General features: G+C 49.1%; 1 protein-coding gene across 2 annotated transcripts in view; it reads left to right on the top strand.

Moving 5' to 3' along the window:
- ARMC1 (armadillo repeat containing 1) overlaps positions 1-22,302 on the top strand; it is a 515,376-nt gene that overhangs the window by 299,351 nt on the left and 193,723 nt on the right. For both annotated transcript variants that reach the window (XM_069621117.1, XM_069621116.1), the window contains exon 4: positions 2,773-2,962. In XM_069621117.1, the coding sequence (XP_069477218.1) occupies positions 2,773-2,962 (190 nt within the window). The remainder of the gene's footprint in view (positions 1-2,772; positions 2,963-22,302) is intronic.

The following is a 22,302-nucleotide window of genomic DNA, read 5'->3' as shown; positions in this document are numbered from 1 at the left end:
ATATGAAACATGGATGATGACGCTGTGTCCTTTTAAAGGGCTGCCTGTGTATTGTTTGGCAGAGCGCTCTCGGGCAGTAGAGTACTTTGCTTGCTTTATTTTATGTAAAGTTTTGTTGTTTGCAATTTATCACTTAGTCACATTCCCTACTGGGGTGTGTCCATTATTCTGGTCAATTGGATATCACATGCTTTTGCAGGGTGCATGCCTTCATTGGCAACCTTCATCTTGCCACTCAACTCTCGCTCTGTCAAACACTCATCTGACACATGCCACATCCTGGAAGAATTTGACCTCAATGTCCTCGGTCTTACCGCGATATGGTTCACGGCCAGCTCTGTCACAAGCTTTGACACTCTCCTCCCTGATGGCTACAAGTTCCCCTCCGCACCCAGATCCACCCGGTCTGGAGGGGGTATAGCCCTGATCTTTACTGAGTGGATTCCTGCCTCTATCATCCCTACACAGAGATACTCCTCTTTTGAATGCCTTGTCGGCAGGCTTTCGCTCTCTCCTAGCTGCTGTCTTAACGTGACTGTGATCTACCGGCCTCCTTTTCTCTCTGAGTGGGCGGACTTCTCCTCCTCCTTCCTGGCCTCAACCACTCAACTCATTCTTGGTGACCTCAATATCCATCTCAACACTCCTTGTTCCTCCTCTTTATTCTTCCGTGACCGCTGTGACTTCCTCTCCCTTACCATCCTCCCCTCTTGCCTGACTGTAGGGCACACACTTGATGTCTGGATCTCCTATGACCCCCCCCCCTCTCCATCCCTCTGACCACCTCTCTCTCCTGGAGCAATCCCTCCCTCTTTCTCTCTTCCCTGAGGCCAAGCCTACCCCAATGCTGCCACCTACCTTCTCAGACATCCGGGCCATGAAGCGTGTCATTGGAGGCTCGCTCCTGCACTGGCTGATTTCTGCAACCTCTCCTTTGCCTCAGGAGCCTTCCCATCTCCTTTGAAGCACTCTTATGCATCCTCTTCTCAAGAAACCCACAGCTCATCCTTCTTGCCAGGCCAACTATCGCCCAATTTCCTTTAGTCCTTTTCTGCGCAACCTCCTGGAAAAAGCTGGCCATCTCGCAGCTTTACCTTCATTCAGATTGTGTTGGCTGCCTCCATGACCATCAGTCCCTCTGTCCTCATCCTACTCAATCTCTCTTCTGCCTTTGACACGGTCAACCATACCATCCTGCTCAACTGTCTCCATGACAACCTGGGTATCGCTGATCAGGCTCTGGCCTGGCTGACCTCTTTCCTCGCTGATCGACCCTTCCTTTCTTCTATCTCCCTTTCTACCTGCAGTGTTCCCCCAGGGTCCAACCTCTCACCCTGGCTCTTTAACCAATACCTGGCAATTCTCACCCACCGCATTGCCATTTTATGCTCAAATTCTGAGTGCTATGCTGATGACACTCCACTCATTTTCAGGCTTCCCTCGCCACCTCTTCTCCTTCGCTCATCTACAACTGCTGATCTGCCATTCAGGATTGGTGTGCCGCCAATGATCTCTGCCTAAATGCAAGCAAGACTGAGATCCTCATCGGCACACCTTCACCCTCCTTGCCAGTCACTCTTTGGCCGGCCTCCCTTGGCCCTCATCCTACCCCCACCTGCGAGGCTAAGTACCTCGGGGTCATCTTTGACTCCATGCTTTCCTTCTCTGCCCACATCTCTGATGTCTCTAAAAAGTCAAACTTCCTACTTGACCTCCTCAGGTCTTCTGCCTTTCCTCTCCTTCCCCCAGAAGCTCACTGTCTCTCAAGCCCTGGCCTGGTTCTCTCTAGGTTGGATTATTGCAACAGCCTCTTTCTAAAGCTCCATGCTTCCACTCTTCACCCTTTGCAATTTATCCAGAACAGGACTGTGAGACTTGTCCTTGGCCTCAAGCCCTGGGATTGTATCTCTCCAGCCCTGAAATCTCTCCATTGACTCCCAGTGGATGCAAGGATTAAATTAAAGAGCCTTTGCATTGTCCACAAGGCTTTCTGGGGCCTGGGCCCAAAATACCTTCAGCTCCCCCTCTGTAAATACCTTCCCTCCTGCGCTCTTCGCTCCTCCACCTCCAACTCCCTCAGGGTAAGTCGTTTTTCAAAGAAACGAGCTGGGGGTAGATCTGTCATCGTCTGGGGCTCCCTCTGGAACAGTCTCACTGCCACTCTGAAATTTGGAGCATCATCTCCGGTTCTGAAAGCACCTCAAGACCTTCCTCTTTGCTTCTGCCTTCTCTCCTCCTCTCCCCTGCTGATCTGTTCTGTCTCGGCATCGTGCACCTGGTCAACCTCTGATTTTCGGGCTTGGGTACCTGCTCACCCTGCCACCCACCTGCACTGCCTTCTGGCATTCCCCTGCACTTGGATCTGTATCTGTAACCCTACAGTCCCTCACCCCCCGCCCCAAAACCCTCCTTGTTTTTCTACACTTACCAGACACACCCTGTCTGTCGCCTTACTTCCTGGCTGCACTACTGCTGTTTGTGTTTTTATTATTTGTTATATTTATTTTTATTCCTTTTGCTCAGCACTTTCCACCGCTTCCCCCCCCCCTTTCACTTTTTGCCCTTTCCCTCTCCCATGCTCTTGTGCGTTTTCAATGTCACAGGGCCTAGTAAGATCGTTGTTCTCCCCTGGTCCCCTCATTTGCCTCGTCGTGCTCTGAAACACTTGTGTACGAGCGCAATACAAATAAAATATCAATATGTGGATATAGTTGAAGGTATTGTAACTTTAGCTTCTTCTCAAACATTGTTTTTTTTTATTTTTTAAATCAGGTCTACTAGTCCCGGAGACACAAAATTTTTGTCCAATGAAGTATATGAAATTCTTCAGTCTTCCAGCAACACGGAGTATGAGAGTGCAAGTGAGATTAATTCCCGAAGGCGGAAAGCTCAATTTTTCCTGGGGACTACAAATAAACGTGCCAAAACAGTGGTATTGCATATTGATGGCCTTGATGACACGGTAAGTTAAGTGTATGCTAGCATGCAAGAAAGGCTAGTTCTAGTCTGATTTCTGTCCTTACCACTATAATAGAAAACAAGTCTAACTCTAACAAAGGTACAATAAGGGCTTGTGCCCTAACAAATGAATGGTGACCAGTTTCGGACCCTATGAAACAGGGTTTGTACCTTTACTCTTTTGTAGTAACCACAAAGTTTCAAAAGAAACAGGCCAACCAGAGTGTTTGGCCTGTTCTCTTGGTTTGTTTAAAGAAGACGAGACATGTGTTGCCTAATTTTAGCAATCGCGGAATGAATTAACCATTAGGTATATATTACCATAATCTCAAAACAAAACTTTTATACAATTTGTAAAGAAATAAGATGTACGAGCAATACATAAAATATATTTTACTGCTTTGTGAAGTGAGTGGCTAGAATGTGTAGGTACAAAAAATACAATAACATAAATCTGTTCTGAATGACTGTTTACATTCGAGAAAGGGACATTCAACACATTGTGAGAGCAAATTGAGAATAATTAACATGTGAAAACAAATTAAGAACAGTTAGCATGTGCAAACAACATAATGCAAGATAATTAAGCCCAATATCTCTAGAGGATTAGTGCTTCAAAGTTTGTCCGCAAGTAGGGAACAAGTTATAGATGCATATATAGTTTTACTAGTGATTTGAATGCATCATAAGTTCCCATATTTAGTGTTCGAAAGTTGTTTAATTAAGAGTTATTTCCTTATTGAAAAGTCCATGAATGATGCAGGGTCTTTTGACACAAGATATCCGATCATTAGCCTCGTAGTAGTTTCGGACCCTACCCAGATACCTCTTTTACAAAAACAAAGGGGTTCCTTGCCCTGTTCCACAGTTCGAAATGTCTCTAAGTTTCCCCTCCTTTGGGTGTGTCCATCTTAGATTAGTCTCTTCTTCCTTGGTTTCTGTCAGGCACATTCTCTCAGTCTCCGGTTTTCTTCTTATGGAGAATGCCTGGTTCCTAAGTCCAGAGCAGGTATTCATATTGGTTTCCCCGCCAAGGAACTTTGTTGTGCTTTCTCTAGTTGGCTACCTCCTGGTCTTTACCCCACAGTGGGGGCCTACTTTCTGTCTCCCCACCTTGGGGGTCTCTGTCTTCCTACCTTGGGTTATTGCATCTGTCACCCCCTCTTGCAGGTCTCTGGTCTCACCGCCCTCCTTGGGGTATTTCTCCAGGTAGTTATCACTTGGTTTTTATCCCTCCATGTGGTCTCTTGTTTCACACCCTGCCTTTTGGTTCTCAGGCCTTTCCATCCCCCTCCTGCTCCCCTGCAGCAACTGAGCGCCTTTGGCCTCCTGCAGTGCTTCTCCGGGCAGACGTTCCATTAGGCTTTCTTCCGGTGTTCAGCATCTGATGCCGCTCTCGCTCCCTCCCTGCTGCCTTTCTGCATCGTGTCTCGTTTGAAGCTCAGGCTCCCTCCGCGGCTTGAGACTTTCCGGGGTGGGTTTCTCAGGCATGTCATGTCAGGGCTGCCGTGTGTGTGTGGGCTTGTCTGTGTCTCGATCTGCCGAGTTTGGGCTTCCTTCTTGCCATACCTCCCAGGACGAGACCTCTCCTCCTGTGTAGCTCCACAAGGTACTCTCCTTCCATGTAGGGATGCTGAATGGGTCTTTATCCTCCACACAATAAAGGGGTGAGCCTATTATATGTCCTCCCCTCTTAGTTTTGCTTGGTGCCCTAAAAGGGTCAGAAGCCATACCAGCTGTTCGTGTAGGAAGTTGCACGTTATTACGCAGTTTAACTCCCATACAACCAACACAGCAATTGGGTTACTGAGACCAGGAAGGATAATGCATATCCCTGTTTAGGTGATTACCTGTCCTCTAATGTGGCTTCACCCCCAGTGAGATCCTACTTGAGCTGTCCCCTAGTGGGTGGTAAGCTTAATGGAATCGCATCCCTAGTCACAAAGGGAGTGGCTCGCTCTTGGGGAGAGGGGACACATTTCCTGGATTTGTCCCATTGCCAATAAAACTTAGTTCAACGCATGGCTTTACTTGCCTTTCAGGCGAACAGCCAAAACGAAGCAAAAAGAAAGTCCCATAGTAGACTATGGGATAAAAGTAGCAAAAAGAATCTTTCCTAACGGATAGATCTGATCTTCAAGGGGGTACTGAAGACACTGAGGCAGTAACAAACCAATATTTATTACGGCTGCTTTGTTATACTATGGGTGGAACCCTGAGACCTGACCAATCTATCTAGATTGGGCTGTGGATACTATGTACAATAATAACTCTACTAAGGTCAGGTTTGCACAAGGAGGGGAGTTCACTGACCAGTATGAAGTTGGTGTTAGAGTTTAGCAAGGCTCTGTCCATGTCCCCCCCTTCCTCTTCCTTTTCTAGATCAATAACCTGGCCGAAATAAGAATTCAATGCTCTGCCGATTGGCGACAGGAAGGTTGGGGGTCTTGCTGTACAGAGATGTTGTGGTTTTTTTCGAATACATCAATGTAAATCAAGAAACCACTGGTAGCCCTTGAGAAATTTAGCAAGAACCGTTGCCTTCGAATGAACACTGCTAAAATAGCCACTTTGATGTGACCTAAATCTAGAATTATGAATTTGTTTTTAAATTTGAACATTAGTTATTCATCGGGTTTCTTTTATTGCTAATGTAGGGATCAGGATCAAGGCAAATTGTAACTGGTATTTCTGAGGCTTGTGGAATCTGCTTAGATCACATGCTGTGCATAGGCCGACATCTAGTGGAAGCTGCGGAGTATTACAGTTTGTTTTTCGAAACTCGAAAATGGGCGTCGACACAGGCGTGCCAGTAATACTATCCCTAGTTTGACGTCCACTGTACCCAAGATCCCTCACGCGTCTAGGATCCTCGGATTGTTTTTTTCCGCGATACTGGTCGGAAGCATTTTGCGGAGTCCCCTGGCCTTAGCCATACTTTTGCTAGAATTTAAAATAATAATCTATTGACATCCTTTCCCACCCCAACGTCGAACTTTGACACTCGACGCCGGCTGGAGAAGAAATCGACCGTCGGCTGCTGCACGACGGATTTGGGCCTCGGAAGGCCGCTGGCCTAGGCCCTGCAAGTAGGGAGAGTGGGGGGTGGTACATACTCTACACTCTTGGTATATAGGTACACCTTATACATTTCCTACACTTAACAGCCCGCTGCCTCAAGGTGCGTTTGGAGGGTACCCCTTTTCAATTCTGCCCCAAGTGCAATCGCAAATACCTTTGGGTCGACAGGCACGCCACGTGCAATCTCTGCTTGCCGAGGGACCACCCTGAAGCGAACTGCAGAGCGTGTAGTAGGTTTAAACCTAAGACACTTAAGGACTGTTCGACGAAGTGTTGGGCCCACTACGCCAGGCAGGCGGCCATGGCAGCGGAGGGCGCCTTCAGCGATGGCAGCGACGCCGTACTTTCAGACGGCAGGGCATTACGGCGTCGAAAGACAGCCGAGCGCAGGTCCCCGACCTCGGAAGGTCGTCCGGCAGGGCGGCTATGGGGAAGACCCCCGGCGACACAAGCGCTTCACATACTACACACACTAAACACACTAAGTCCAACCGAGACTCGACGACGTCGAGTTCTCGGAAAGAGGCACAGACAGAACGGTCCGATTCGGTGTCCTCTGGGCGCTCTCGATCAAGATCGCCGCATGACTCCAGGCAATCATCCACTCTTGCCAAGAGTGCCTCGCTCCCTAGGCTAACAGAAGTTCGATCGTCGGAAGACGAAGACGACTTCCACCCCCAGGCCGCGCTCCAGGAGTCATAGCCCGCAATTAAAGCCCGCGAGGCCCCACGCTCGAAGGACAGGGACACCTCTCCCGATGCCAGGCGTCGAAAAACTCCGGAGCCACTAAGGGACAGGGAAAACCTTTTTCTACGCACGGGGAGGGGGGAAAACAGCAGAAGAAACCTGTGAAACACTCCACCCCCCTAGACAGACAGACAAGCCCAGGTCTGCTGATAGGTCCACAACCAGCAAAGCTACTCAAGATAAATCCCATAGACTTGCTGAGAGAGTCATTCCCAGTTCCAAAAAATGGTCCAGTGAAGACATAGATAGGGTCATGTCAAGAATGTCTTCTTTGGCTGATTTTTATGATAAAAATCCAGAACATTTCCTCTCGTATGATCCACAAGGGGCCACACCCTCAGGCTCTACTGATCCTATCCCCCCGAGTAAGAAGGCCCGGTTTGACTCCAATGAGATCAGAACCCTTCGAGGTACAACCTTACGCAAGACCATACTCACGGTATCAAGGAGAGGCTTCCTTTTGTGAAGACCAAGATTTTGGGTTGATAGACGAGCAAACCGGGACGGCCTACTATGGGGATGATGAGGACCAGGAGGAAGAAGAGGATGACCCGGAAACATACAGAGTAGATTCCCCGGTAGAGAACGAAGCCCCGGTTACTGACTCCCCGGTCGATAACCAACCCCTCCTAAATGAGGTTCTCGCTCGCGCAGCGGAACATTTCCACATTGACACCCACGGTGTACAGGAGGAAAGGGACTTCGCAGAAAAGTTAGTGGGAGAAAGGAGGCCTGTTGCCCAGACCATCCCTATCCTTAAAGCCATTCAGCGGAGAATAGATCCGTCCCTAGTGAACCCAAACCTCACCAGAGCAGTCAATCCCAGGGTTGAAAAACTTTTCAGGGCAGCTCAGTCTGACCCTCTCTATATAAGAGGACATCTTAAGCCAGACTCCCTAGTTGTCACCAACACTCGTAAGAGGGCTGGGACACCCTTGTCTTCGTCAGAAGCTCCTCCCGACAAGGAGAGCAAAAAACTATACGGTTTTGGCAGGAAGGTAGCCTCAACGTCCGCCTATCAAGCAAGGATTGCTAACTCCACCACCCTGTTGGCCAGCTACAACTGCCATCAGTGGGAAGAAGTCGCGGCTCTCATAGCCTCTTCTCCTCAACCGTTAAAGGGCCAATTAGCTCGGATTTCCGCAGAGGGTAGAGCCGTGTCTGGTTGCATTTTGAAAGCAACCTTCGACGCCGCGGACAACGCAGGCAGATTGATAGCAGAAGGTACTTTTATCAAGAGACACGCGTGGTTACGGCAGTCTGGTTTTAAGGCAGAAAATCGGGCATCATTGTTAGACAAACCGGTGGAAGCCGATCTGTTTGGTAAGGCGGTCGAAGACGCACTGAAAAATGCCAAGGACGAATACGAGACACTCAAATCCCTTGGTCAGTTAACCAATAAACCCCCTAACCAGAGAGGGAATAGTAATTTTCGTCGCCCACGCGGCCAAAATTCCCAGAGAGGATCTAACTATTCCCAGGGGCAGGGTACACAGTGGAACAACAACCAACAGTCTACCCAGGGTTACGGCAGAGGTAATAGAAGAGGTTGTGGTAAAGGCAGAGGCAGCCCCAGCAAGGGAAGCGGCACGCCTCCACCAAAGCAGTGACGCTCAGTTCAGGGTCCCTTCTCACGCAACCCCAGTAGGGGGACGCATTTCAAACTTCACCCAGGCTTGGGAAGGGATCACATCAGACAGATGGGTGCTGTCAACAGTATCCACGGGATATTGTATAGAGCTACTGTAGCGTCCCCGGAACCATCCTCCACGACAAAGAGTACACTCCTTAGAACATCAGAAGATTCTCCTCGAGGAGATCGCCATTCTTCTACAAAAGGACGCGATAGAACTCGTCCTGGGACACCAGGTAAACAAGGGTATTTATTCAACTTACTTCCTTGTGCCAAAGAAAGACTTGACAATGCGCCCAGTATTGGATTTACGGCCTGCCAACAAGTATGTCAAGCCCCAAAAATTTCGTATAACCACGCTACAAGAGGTAATCCTCCTCCTAAAAAAGGGGGATTACATGGCAACCTTGGATATGAAAGATGCTTATTTTCATATTTCCATGTTCCCAGCGCACAGAAAGTACTTGCGCTTCAAGGTGGACAGTCGGCACTACCAATTCAAGGTACTGCCCTTCGGGATAGCTCAGCACCAAGGGTATTCACCAAGGTACTGGCGGTGGCGGCTGCACACCTACGCAGGGAGGCAATCCCAGTGTACCCTTATCTGGATGACTGGCTCATAACGGGGGAAACCCCAGGAATTTGCAGGACAAACATTCAAAGGACTATCAACCTCCTCCACGAGTTAGGCTTCTCAATCAACGAGAAGAAGTCAAGCCTGGTGCCAAGCACCTCAAAACAATTCCTAGGAGCAATCCTGGATACCCAGGAAGGGTTGACCTTTCCTTCAGAAGAAAGAATTCGGAATATACTACTGCAAATTCCGCATTATCAGTCCGGTCAACAAATAACGGTACGCAAAGCAATGCGTTTACTGGGCATGATCGCGTCATGCATTTACCTGGTCCCCCACGCGCGCATGCGTCCCATGCAGGAATGGTTGGCGAAACAGTGGTCTCAGGCAAGTGGTCAGTGGGACGATCTAGTGGTCGTTTCGCCAACACTGGTACAAAGCCTTCACTGGTGGACAAGAGAAAATCTCGCACAGGGGAAAACCCTTTTACGATCCCGAAGTACAGGCAGTAGTCACTACAGATGCATGTCTGACTGGGTGGGGAGCTCACCATCTCCACCACACAGCTCAGGGTCTCTGGTCTCACTCAGTGGCCAAGAACCACATCAACCTGCTAGAGCTTCTGGCAGTATTCAGAGCGCTTCAGGCGTTCGAGCCCCACCTACTAAACCTGTCAGTGCAAATCCGGACGGACAGCACTACAGCCATGTTCTACCTGAACAAGCAAGGAGGGACTCGCTCGCCAAATCTGTCCAAGCTTGCCCAGAAAATCTCGATATGGGCACTCAGACGGAACATCTTCCTGTCATCACAACATGTTCCAGGGGAGCTTAATTCCCTAGTGGATGCTCTGAGCAGAGACTCCCTCCCAGAGGAACACGAATGGGTTCTTCACAGAGAGGTCGTAGAAGATCTCTTCTCTCAGTGGGGTTTCCCCACTATAGACGTATTCGCCACAAGCGAAAACAGACAATGCCCAGGATTTGCATCCAGGTTCCCCCAACCAGACTCCCAGGGGAACGCCCTGTGGATGAACTGGTCAGGGATGTTTGCGTACGCTTTTCCACCAACTCCTCATCAGGAAAGTGGTGAACAAAATGAACAGGGAGTCGATGACGCTCGTCCTAGTTTCTCCCATGTGGGCAAGACAACCGTGGTTCCCACACCTACGCAGGATGGCGGTGTGCGAGCCCATCAAACTTCCAGCCTGGTACAACCTACTGTCCCAGCACCAAGGTCAAACAGTGCACCAGCAACCCAACTCAATGAACCTGGCAGCATGGCTCCTGAGGTCATAGAGTTTGGACACCTCAATTTACCACAGAGGTGTATGGACATCCTAAAGGAATCTAGGAAACCAAACACAAGGCACTGTTACTTTGACAAGTGGAAGAGGTTCGTTATCTGGTGCCAGAGTAGACAAATCAACCCAGTTGATTGCACTCCTTCCACTATTGTTACATACATGCTCCACCTGCTAGATGCAGGATTGGTTTTTAACTCACTGAAAGTACACCTGGCAGCCCTCTCGGCTTACACCACTTTCCATAGCAAGGTTTCGTGGTGGAAAGTACCAGTAGTTAAATCCTTCATGGAAGGAGTAAAGAGACTTCACCCTCCTATTTCAAACCCACCACCAGGGTGGGACCTTAATGTGGTGCTAGCCAAGCTCATGGGCCCCCCTTTTGAACCCATGCATAAGAGCAGTCTCAAACACCTGACTTATAAAACGGCCTTCTTAGTAGCTATTACTTCTATAAGAAGGGTCAGTGAAATTCAGGCTCTGTCAGTGCAGGATCCCTTCTTTACTATCTATAAAGACAAACTGGTTTTACGCACACACCCTAGGTTCTCGCCTAAATTTATATCAAAATTCCATGTAAACCAGTCCATCGAGCTTCCGGCTTTCTTCCAGAACCCGCAAAGCTCGGCTGAGGTGAAACTACACACCCTAGATGTGCGTAGGGCGGTCCTCTACTATGTAAATAAAACCAGACCGCTAAGGAAAACAGATCAACTGTTTGTCTCCGTAGCTACAGGCAGAGAGGGGGATCGGGTCTCTAAAGGTGCCATCTCGAAGTGGATTATTAACTGTATCCAGCTGTGTTACTCACTCTCTGAAAAGACTCTGCCTTTTACGCCAAGGGCCCACTCTACTAGAGGCATTGGGGCCACTCTGGCTTTCATTGCAAATGTACCCCTTGACACCATTTGCAAAGCAGCTACTTGGAGCTCTATTCACACTTTTACTCCGCATTACTGCATTGACACCCATTCCAAGGCAGATACACAAGTGGGACAAGCGCTTCTAAGACACTTATTTGCTCATGACCCTTCTCACATTCCACCTCCTTCAGGTACTGCTCGCTAATCTATGCACAGCATGTGTTCTAAGCAGATTCCACAAGCCTCAGAAGGGATACATTACTCACCGTAATCGTATTTCTGATGCTTGTATCTGCTTAGATTCACATGCGACCCACCCTTCCTCCCCTCTGAGAGAAGGCGCATGATTGCTTGTAGTCTTACCTTTCTGTCTATCTGAGGATCCTAGACGCGTGAGGGATCTTGGGTACAGTGGACGTCACACTAGGGATAGTATTACTGGCACGCCCTGTGTTGACGCCCATTTTCGAGTTTCGAAAAACAAACTGTAATACTCCGCAGCTTCCACTAGATGTCGGCCTATGCACAGCATGTGAATCTAAGCAGATACAAGCATCAGAAATACTATTACTGTGAGTGATGTATCCCTTACATGTAGACCTCTGTAGAGTGTCTTTCGAGGGGATTGGGTCCTCCGACGTATTCCATATCTCTGACATGTAATCACCACAGCTGTGCAGCTTCGGAAAATCTTCGGCGTCTTCGTCCTGCGTCGATGACGTTGATACGCCGCCCTCGAAGACCTCCTCCGACGGCCAACGTCACTGGATGTTCTAAGTAGGACGCACAACGCCCATAGCCTCAGTTCCGTTTTTTCCACGAACGTGTTCGCTTCGGAGATCTCGGCGCGCCTCGACTCTTTGGAGTTCTGTTCTTTCTCGGTTCTTCAAACCTGTTCGTATTGTGAAGTCTTTCTTCGTGAAGATGTCTACCTCGTCTGCCACACCTTGTCCGGGCTTTAAGAAGTTGGGGGACTGTGGTTCCAAGATGTCGGTAACGGACTCGCACAACGCCTGCCTCTGGTGCCTCGGGGAGGCCCATGACACGGATGACTGTCGACTGCCAGTCGCTCACGTCCAAAGCCTTGCTGGAGCGCAAGAAGTAGTTATCGGTAGGTAAGGTGTCCAAGCCACGGAAGTTGAGGTCTGCGGGGCTTTCGACGGACGATTCGAGGGGCGACTCTCCGTGTCGTCATCAGAAGTGCAGTGGGTCTCGGTCCCGGAGTCGGTCCCGCCACTTCTCTGCCTCTTCGAGGAACTCCCGGAAGCGCCGTCATCGGTCACCTTCCCCGTCCTCATCCGAGTACTCCGCCCGTCGGCGGGTCGCTTACCCCACCAAGCATGCGACACCGGAGGAATGGACTTCCTTCGGGAAGAAAATTTTGGCGATTCTCGAATCGCAGGGCACTGGTCCATTCGTGTCTCAGAGTGGGGTCGGTCGTGATCGGTCGAGAGACATCGCTCGCACGCCTTCGGGCTCGGGTGGTCGGCACGATTCGCGGGAGAGGTCCCGCTCGGACAAGGGGAATCGTTCTCTTCATGCCCGTTCCAGGTCCCGGTCCTCAACGTGCTCGAGACCGTGTGCACCTGTGGTGTCTTTGAGGAAGATGTCGACGCTGGTGGCGCCGAGGTCGTCGACTGACTCTTTCGAGGCCCGCCTCCCAAGAAGTCGTAGACGCCATCAGCGCCCTGGCTGTCGAGGGACACGCTTCGGGCTCCGGCCTTGAGGACTGTGTCGACGCCATCATTCGACGCCTTTCGAGGCTGTTTCGACGGGGGTTCCCCGAGGCTCGGTGGAACCACCTAGAAAGGCTCTGGCAAAGGTCAAGCATGGCTTTGTTCCACATTCTGTGCCTTCTTACCGCCAGCTTGATTTTATTTCAGAGGTGCATGAGGGCTCTGATGATGGCATGGTTCCGGATACGGTGCCGGACGAGATTCTCTCGGGCCATAGCCAAATTGAGGACCTGCGGCAGTCCCTGCACGATGCCAGTGGGCTGGACACCTCTCCGGAGGTGGAGTTTTGTAGGCCTGAGCCTGGCACTCATGCCGACTCCTCGTACCGGCGCCTTATGTCCAGGGTCAGAGTACTTCGGATGGTCTGCTCCCCCAGGGGATTTTCTTCAGGATGACCTTACGGATATCCTCGACCAAGGTCCACCAACTGACTTGGTACTGCTGTTCCATATGGCTCTACAGAGGAGGGTGGCCGCGGCTTGGACTGCTCCGGAGAGTCTTCCGGCAGTGGGCAAGTCTTTGCCGCGAAAATACTGCCCAGCCAGTAATGACCCCTGCTACTTGACCAAGCACCCCACTCCGGAGAGTTTGGTGGTGCAGGCGGCTACGGCCCTAGCAAAGCAGGCGTCGTATCCTACCATCCCTCCTGATATGGACGACAAGCGTTTTGACGGCTGGGCGAAGAAAATGTTTTCTTCAGGGGGTATGGCGCTTCATGCGGCCAACTCCGTTTGTGCCTTGTCACGTTTCACGCACACTCTGTGGAACTGTTTCCTTCGCGGCTGAACATATTCCCGAAGGGGACGAACGGGGTGGTTTCCCTGCCATGGTTCAGGATGGCAAGGATGCCATGTGTGAGGCCCTTCAGTCAGGTTTGGACATGGCAGATTGTGTCAGCCGGTCCATGGCGGCGAGCACCGTGATAGGCAGATTTGCGTGGTTGCGGAATTCGGGGTTTGCTCCTGATGTGCAGGCCCGGCTCCTCAACATGCCCTTTGACTGGGAACATCTTTTTGTCCGCAAGGCTGACGAGAGCCTTGAGAGGTTGCAGACCTCCAAAGCTGCAGCGAAGTCGTTGGGCGCTGCAGTTCGCCAACCTCCGCCTTTTCGTCTTAGGGGACAGCAATGGAGAGGAGGTTCCTTTCGTTATTACTCCTCCTTTGGTAAAGCGAGAGGAGCTGACAGTCAAAGGGGCCACCGTAGGAGAGCCAGAGGTGGAAAACAAGGTACTCGAGGTGCCAAGGCCGCTCGGGCTGTTGCCTCGCAACGCCGCAGCCGCTTCAGCTCAGTCATGATGCCATGTCCCATGGTTCGCCGGTTGGGGGAAGGCTGGCGCAGCATCTTGCAGAGTGGCGCGCCATTACTTCAGATGTGTGGGTTCTGGAGATCATAACTCACGGCTACTGTCTTCCTTTCCAGCAGAGGCCTCAAGACAATCGACCGGGGAATCTCTTTGAAGAGTCCGGATCCGCTCCTTGCGCAGGAAATTCAATCCCTGCTGGAGAAAGGTGCCATAGAACTGGTGCCTGTAGCGGAGAGGAACAAGGGATGGTATTCCCCTTATTTTTTGATTTCCAAGAAAGACAGGGGTTTGAGAGCCATCATGGACTTGCACGGTTTGAACAAACTCCTCAGGAAGGACAAGTTCAAGATGGTTACTCTTTCTCAAGTCCTCCAGGCCCTTCAACTTCAGGACTGGTTGGTGTCTCTCGACCTCAAGGGCGCTTATTTTCATGTGCCGATACATCCAAAGCACAAGAAGTACCTGAGGTTCGCGGTTGGCGACTCGCACTTTCAGTTTCGGGTCCTGCCGTTCGGATTGACCTCCGCCCGAGGGTCTTCACCACCAAGCTCATGGTAGTGGTGGCAGTGCACCTCAGGAAAGGGGGATTCACGTCTACCCCTACCTGGACAATTGGTTGATCAGGGCGCGCTCTCCCGAGCAAGTCCTGGATCATCTGTCAGTCACCTGCCACTCCCCCCACAAGCTCGGCTTCTCCCTCAACTTAAAGAAGTCCCATTTGACACCAACTCGGAGGCTCCAGTACATCGGAGCTGTGCTCGACACGTCCCTGGGGCAGCGTTTTCCTCCCCAGGTGAGGGCTCATCACATTCAGCAGATGGTGCACAAGTTTCAGCTTGCCCAGAGTCTCCCAGCGTTCGAGGTCTTGAGATTGCTCGGCCTCATGGCATCCTGCATTCTTCTGGTGCCAGAGGCCAGCTTGCGAATGAGATCTTTGCAATCGGCACTCAAGCTCCAGTGGTCTCAGTCCTCCGGCAGGTTGTCGGACCCTGTTCAGGTGCCGTCCTCGGTCACCCAGGACCTTCTGTGTTGGACCGTCGAAGACAATCTGATGAAGGGGGCTCCATTTTGGGTACCCTGGCTGGAGGTGACTATTGTGACGGACGCATCCCTTACGGGATGGGGAGCTCATGCCAACGAGTTGAGTCAGCGTTCGTTGGTCTCTGTCGGAGTCCAGACTCCATATCAATCTGTTGGAGCTGAGGGCCGTCAGGCTAGCCCTGAAGGCTTTTCTGCTGACTGTGCGAGGGAAGAATGTCCTGATCCTGACGGACAACACGGTGGTCATGCTCTACCTCAACAAAAGGGGGGGGGGCAGGGTCACTTCCTCTGTGCAGGGAGGCGATGCAGCTCTGATTCTGGGCAATCCAGCAGGAAGTTTCGATCTCTGCAGTTCATCTGGCCGGAGACGAAAACGAGACGGCGGAAGCTCTGAGCAGGCAGAGCGCGATCACTCGCGAGTGGGAGTTGGCTCAGGAGATTCTCCTGGAGATCTTCGCCCTGTGGGGGACCCCTCAAGCGAATCTCTTTGCCTCCAGTGTCAACCGGAAGTGCGAGAAGTTCTGCTTGTGGGAATTTCCTCCAAAAGGAGCCTTAGGAGACGCGTTTGTGGTGGAGTGGTCATTCCCACTGCTGTACGCGTTTCCTCCAGGCCCCGTCATTCCGCAAGTGCTGCGGAGGTTACAGAGGTTCGGTTCCCGGTTGATCCTCATTGCTCCGGCGTGGGTCCGGAGGACGTGGTACCCAGACCTTCTCGACTTGTCCATCTGCCCTCCATGTCGTCTTCCCTACCGAGACGATCTGCTGTCACGGGAGGGGGTGGGGGGGGTCAGGTTCTCCATCCAGAGGTCAGATCCCTCAACCTTCACGCTTGGTTTCTGAAAGGTTGAGGTATAAGGATTGGGACCTCCCTGAAGACGTGATGGAGGTGTTGCTCTCGGCCAGACAGCCCGCAGCAAAGTCCCTTTACCGTTGCCGTTGGCATAAGTTCTGCAACTGGTGCAGGGTTAAGAATGTGGATCCTTTTGCATGTGACATTCCCATGGTTCTCTCTTTTGCTTTCTTTGGCCCACAGGGGCTTGCAAGTGGGTACCGTTAAAGGTTACCTGGCGGCGTTGTCCATATTTAAGCGCTCGTCTGAAGAGTGTTCCTATTTTAAAATTCCTTAAATTTCTCAGTTTCTGAAAGGGCTCACTAATGTTTTCCCTCCGTCACCTTTCCAGGTGCCCGGTTGGGATTTGAACCTTGTTCTCAAGTTTCTGATGGATGCTCCGTATGAGCCTTTGCATTCATGCCCTTTGAGACTGTTAACTCTTAAAACTGTATTTTTGGTTGCGGTCACTTCTGCTCGCAGAGTGAGTGAGTTACAGGCACTTTCAGTTAAGCCACCCTTCACTGTGTTTCAGAAGGACAGGGTTGTCCTTTGAGTTCGTCCTTCCTTTCTTCCGAAGGTGGTGTCGGAATTTCATTTAGGCCAGAAGGTTGTTCTTCCGGCGTTTTATCCTCCTCCACATCCTGGTAAGGAAGAGGAGAGAGGCTGCATAGGCTTGATCCTGGGAGAGCGTTAAGCTTTTATATTTCATGCATGTCCCGGGTCAGAGTGGATGATCAACTCTTCATTGGTTACGCTGGAAAGCGTTTGGGACAAGCTGTGACGAAACAGACTTTGTCTCGCTGGATTATTTTGGCTATCTCTGAGTGTTACCGCTTGGCGGGTAAGGACCCACCGGTTGGCTTGTTGGCCCATTCTACCAGGGATATGGCTGCCTCTACTCCCCTGCAGAGGGGTGTTCCTATTCGTAACATCTGTGATGCAGCCACTTGTGCTTCGGTACATACTTTTGTACGTCACTACTCCCTAGATTCCATCCGTGGGCAGGATCTGGCCTTTGGCAAGGCGGTCCTTTACTCCGCAATTTGATCGGGCATTCTAAATTTCTGTTTTCTAAATTCTTTTCCCACCTTCTTGCATTGGTACTGCTTTGGGAGCCTGTCATAGATATGTAATACGTCGGAGGACCCAATCCCCTCGAACAACAAGTTACTCTCTTACCTGGTAACATACTTTCGATGGGATCGTCCGACGTATTCCATATCGCTCCCTCCCTGCCTTCCCCGCTACAGAATTTCTTATGCAATGGCAGCTTACGTTTCCGCAAGGCTTTGTGTGTCAGACTGGCAGAAGACTGGTGCCACACGTTCTGGGAAAAAACTACAACTGAGGCTACGGGCGTCGTGCGTCCTACTTAGAACATCCAATGACGTCGGCTGTCGGAGGAGGTCCTCGAGGGCGGCTCATCGACGCAGGGCGCAGACGCCGAAGATTTTCCGAAGCAGCACAGCTGTGGTGATTACATGTCATAGATATGGAATACGTCGTCGAACCATCCCATCGAAAGAACGTTACCAGGTAAGAGTAACTTGTTCTTTGGCCAAAACATAGGCACAAACTAGCTCACCAGTCTTGCAGGCATGAGCCCAATCTGTGATTTTATATGGTCTGAGCCCTGGGGGCATCGATCATTTGCTGCTCTGGACGTAACTGAAAGGATGTTTTAACAAGATTGTTACTTTTGCCAAAAAATGGAGCAATTGTGAAAAAAAGAAAATTACGATTTGGCTTATGTCCACTTCACTATGAAGCCCAGATGAGCTCTAGATTATTTTGGATGTGTATTACTTGCTCAAGATTTTTAAATGTCTGCAGGAGTATAATTTGAGATGTTAACAAATTCAGAATGCTATAAATTAGATTGGCTGAAACATGTAAAGGAAATGTTGTTTGAATTTGGTTTCTGGAACCTTTGGCACATTGATGCTTCTCAATCTAAGAGAAGTTATCGCTATAAAAACTTAAGAGTAAATGATCCATTTATTTATGACATTTTTGCAATGCTACAGTTCTATCTGTCTAAAAGATAATTGTTACTTCAAACTATATGAATTTGATTTCTAAAGCACAAACGTTTATTATATATGAGGAAAAAAAATACAAATATGAAATTGTTTACATGTTTAACCGTAAACTACATGAAGAAGTAAGCGGCAAACAGGCGACAGTGAAAACAGTCCGATGTAACCCTCGTAGTAAGTGATTAGTTCATTTTGCTCTACCGTGCCCCTTTATACTCATTTCAATAAGAAGTGTATTTTGCCACCACTAAGCAATGCCAGAAACATATGGATGTTGCCGCTACTAAGCAATGAGGGCATAAGGACCGCATAAAAGGCAATGCAACTTTTCGAATAGATGAATTTACCAATACACGTTGTCTTGCTTGACAATTTTCTAGATTCAACATGGTTTTACCGGTGTAAGTATATGAAAGCACCCCTGAACTAATAATCTGAAATCTTCCACGTATATGAAATGAATTATGTATATGATTAAAAAACATCATATTACAACAATTAATTGTTTTTTTAATAAAAAATCAAATTGTTGTATTTTATGCAAATGCATTTAATTTCCCCCTAAAATTGAGTTAACTTGGAGTTTGAATTGTCAAAACTTACAGAAAGTGATGATCTAAAATTAAAAGCTCTACTAGTGAAAATTCAGAATCCATGAAAATGCGGGCATAATCCACCTTCTTAATCTCTTATGCTTGTTGGGCATATACATTTAATTAAAATGCATATACTTTCAGTGTTTTATATGGCTTGACAAGAGGCTGCAACTCACTTTGGTGACTTAGGTGGATGGGGCTGTGTTGGAATTGTTACAGAGCAATCAGTATCCAGTATCTCTGCTGTATGATACTGCCAGAAGTGAATTTGCAATTCAATAATGCTTTGTTGGCAACTACCTCTGCCCCTGAAACTCCCAATGAAATCAAAAAAGACATTTCAAACTTTCATCAACTTCAAAGAAACATTATATAAAAGGTGTACGACATGTTGAACTTGCCAAGAAATAGAAACTACTACTGATGCATGCATTTTCCGTATGGGAGAATTTTAATGTACTGGAGTTCTTCAAAGATTCATTAGCAAGGGAGTGGAGGCTACCTGGCATGGAATGCGTGGGTCAGCTAATTTATTTAAATGGTATAAAATCCATCCAAAACTAACAAATAGAGTCTAGAATATCTTTTAGGCTCTCCTTTAGCTTTCTCAAAGTACAGAGCTATCTGGGTGCCGTCTGACATTTTTCCAATTCAGAGACTGCCCTGGAAAGATTTTCTTTTAGGGTGCATGATGATGGGCTTAATCTCCCAAATATACCACATCAATTCAGTGGGGGGATCGGTCAACAATCACCTAAGAGCAAGATTAGTAAAGTTAGCTAAAGTGAATCTCTGTAGAGGTTTGGTTCATATTCCTTCAATGGGCCAACCTAATTCAGTGAAGAGCATGTTTCCATGGTATGCTGTTAGTTTATGTTTTGAATGGATTGTGTCCTCCCACATATTCCTTATCTTTGATATATCCATTTCCAGCTTGCTGGCCTCAGACTTTTTTTATCAGTAGAGGGTGCTGCATGTCGATGTCTCTCGGAGGCCTCCGTGTCGACGTCATCACAGGTATAAATAGCTGCGCCAGCGTCTGATGCTCAGTTCTGTTTTTCCGTGCTTCGTGAGCCTCGGAGATGTAACGCTTGGTTCCTCAGTGATTCATAAACTTCGCCATTTTCGTGAAGAAAAAATATAAATTCTTTAATCCACAATAGCATCTTCGTCAGCTCCATCGATGCCCTGATCTGGGTTTAAAAAATGCTGGGATTGTGGGACCAAGATGTCCTTGACTGATCCCCACAGGATCTGTCTATTGTGCCTCAGCCCAGATCACCTGTGTTCAGAGTGTGCAAAATGTCTATCTATGATGGCGAAAGCCCAGAGGGAGCGCAGAGGGAAGCAAGAGAGAGGTAGGACCGTAACGTCTGTTAGCCCTTCAAAATTGACCTCTGACGAGTCGAGACCGTCTTCTCCTCGTCGAAAAAGAAAGCACTCCCGTTTGAGGTCTCAGAGTGGATCAAACAACTCATCCACTTTGAGACACAATAAAAAGATGCGCCATAAATCGCCCTTATCTTCTTGCTCCTCCAGCACGGCAGAAAAAGTTGCTTGCCCCACGAAGTACAGCTCCCCGGCTAAGTGGGAGGAATTTGTTTAAAAATGTTAAGGGTCTTCGAGAACATGGCCTTGTCCCCCTCGGAGATACCTAGAGGCGAAACCCCGGGTAGAAAACCTGATGAACATAAGTCGTGAGTTGTCGACCTCTGCAAAACATACTCCTCGAGAGCTTCATGAACCCTTGAGTAGAGAAAATGCCTCTTCGTCGACCTTACCTTCAAAGTCCAAAACTGCGTCATCGATGTCTTTGTCGAAGCAGAAGTTACTGACGCCTCGTGCGCCAACTCCTTCGACGCTGCTTGCACCTGAGGCATCGAAGTCTCCTTCGAGAACATAGAGACCGGTGTCGACCCTATCGGCGACATCAAAGAAAATCTTTAACCCCTCGACAGCATCAAGTTTTTCTCAGCCAGTGATGACTAATCTACTTCATCACTTGAAAAAAGCTGCACACCTCAGAGTATTTCAGATCTTTATCTTCCATATATGAATAGGGGGAAGACTCTGATTCAGAAAGGCCTTTTGGTCTAGAACCTATAAGACATCCTGTACCAGAGGAATTCATACCAGAGGAGGGCAGGCTAAAGGATCTGCAAGAATCCTCAAGAATCTTTACAGGAGGCCAGTGGCATTGATACCTCTCCAGAGGTAGACTTCAGTAAACCGGAGCCTGGTGACCATGCAGACGGAAATTATAGGTTACTTATGAACAGGGTAATGGAGCACATGGGGTGGACGAGACCCACACCCACTTTTGTCCAAGATGACCTAATGAACATTTTAGATAAGGGACCTCAAGAAGACCCTATAGTTCCCTTCCATAAAGCCTTGGAAAAAAAAGTGTCCACAAATTGGGAAACTCCGGAAGTAATTCCTGCAGTCAGTAAAACGCTCAGCAAAATATAGGACATCGACTGCGGACCCTCCTTATTTATCTAAACACCCGACTCCAGAGAGTCTAGTAATCCAAGCTGCAACTTCATCGGGCAGACAATCGGCATACCCCACAATCCCACAGGATCATGAAGACAAAAAATGTGACGCCTTGGCAATGGTTTTCTCGGTATGCAGCATGGCACTTAAGTCTGCTAACGCCACATGCACGCTGGCAAGAATCAGCCACACCCTTTGGAAGTGCGCTTCGATGGCGGCTGACCACCTCCCCGAAGGAGACGAGAGAGAGTTTCTTGAGCATTATCAAGGACGGTAGGGATGCGATGTGCGATTCCCTCCAAACCGGTCTCGACTCTGACAGCATCAGCAGAGCCATGGCGGCTAGTATCGCAATACGCAGATTTGCCTGGTTGTGAAAATCTGGTTTTGTTCCTGATGTGCAATCCAGACTTCTGAATATGCCCTTTGATGGCACCCATCTATTTGGCAAAAAAAGCTGGTGAAACTTTGGAGAAGTTGAAAACTTCAAAAGCGGCAGCCAAATCCCTTGGAGCTGCAATTGGACAAACTCCAAGCCCCCCACAGGTACACCCTGGAAGGGGGTAGGTCCTTTTGCTTTTACTCTGCTTTTGGAAAAGGCAGGAAAGCCAGCTCAAAGTGGTCAGAAACAATTCACCTGTGGTGGACGGGGCAAAGGTACCAAGTCTGCATCCACAGTTGCTACCTTACCTTCACATCTGCTTAAGCCGCACCAAAACCCCTTTGAGGTCTTACTACACAAGACACCGGTAGGAGGCAGGTTAAGTCAACATCTGACAGATTGACAGGCTATTACTTCAGATGCTTGGGCATTGGAGACAGTTACCCAAGGTTACTGCCTGCCTTTCCTACACACTCCTCAGTCATCCACCGGGGAACAACTCTTTGATGGTTCCAGACCCACGCTTTGTTCAGGAGATTTTGGACCTGCTAGTGAAAGGTGCTATAGAACTGGTACCTGCACTGGAGAGGAACATGGGTTGGTACTCCCTATATTTTCTAATTCTGAAAAAAGGACAGAGGAATGAGACCCATTTTGGACTTACGGGAATTGAAAAAATTCCCCAGGAAAAACAAGGTCAAGATGGTAACCCTTT

This window comes from Ambystoma mexicanum, chromosome 5q (genome assembly GCF_040938575.1).
Source record: "Ambystoma mexicanum isolate Mex_15411 chromosome 5q, UKY_AmexF1_1, whole genome shotgun sequence".
Classification (NCBI taxonomy): Eukaryota; Metazoa; Chordata; class Amphibia; order Caudata; family Ambystomatidae; genus Ambystoma; species Ambystoma mexicanum.
Note: the sequence above shows the minus strand (reverse complement) of the source record. Positions and strands in the feature narration are given on the sequence as shown.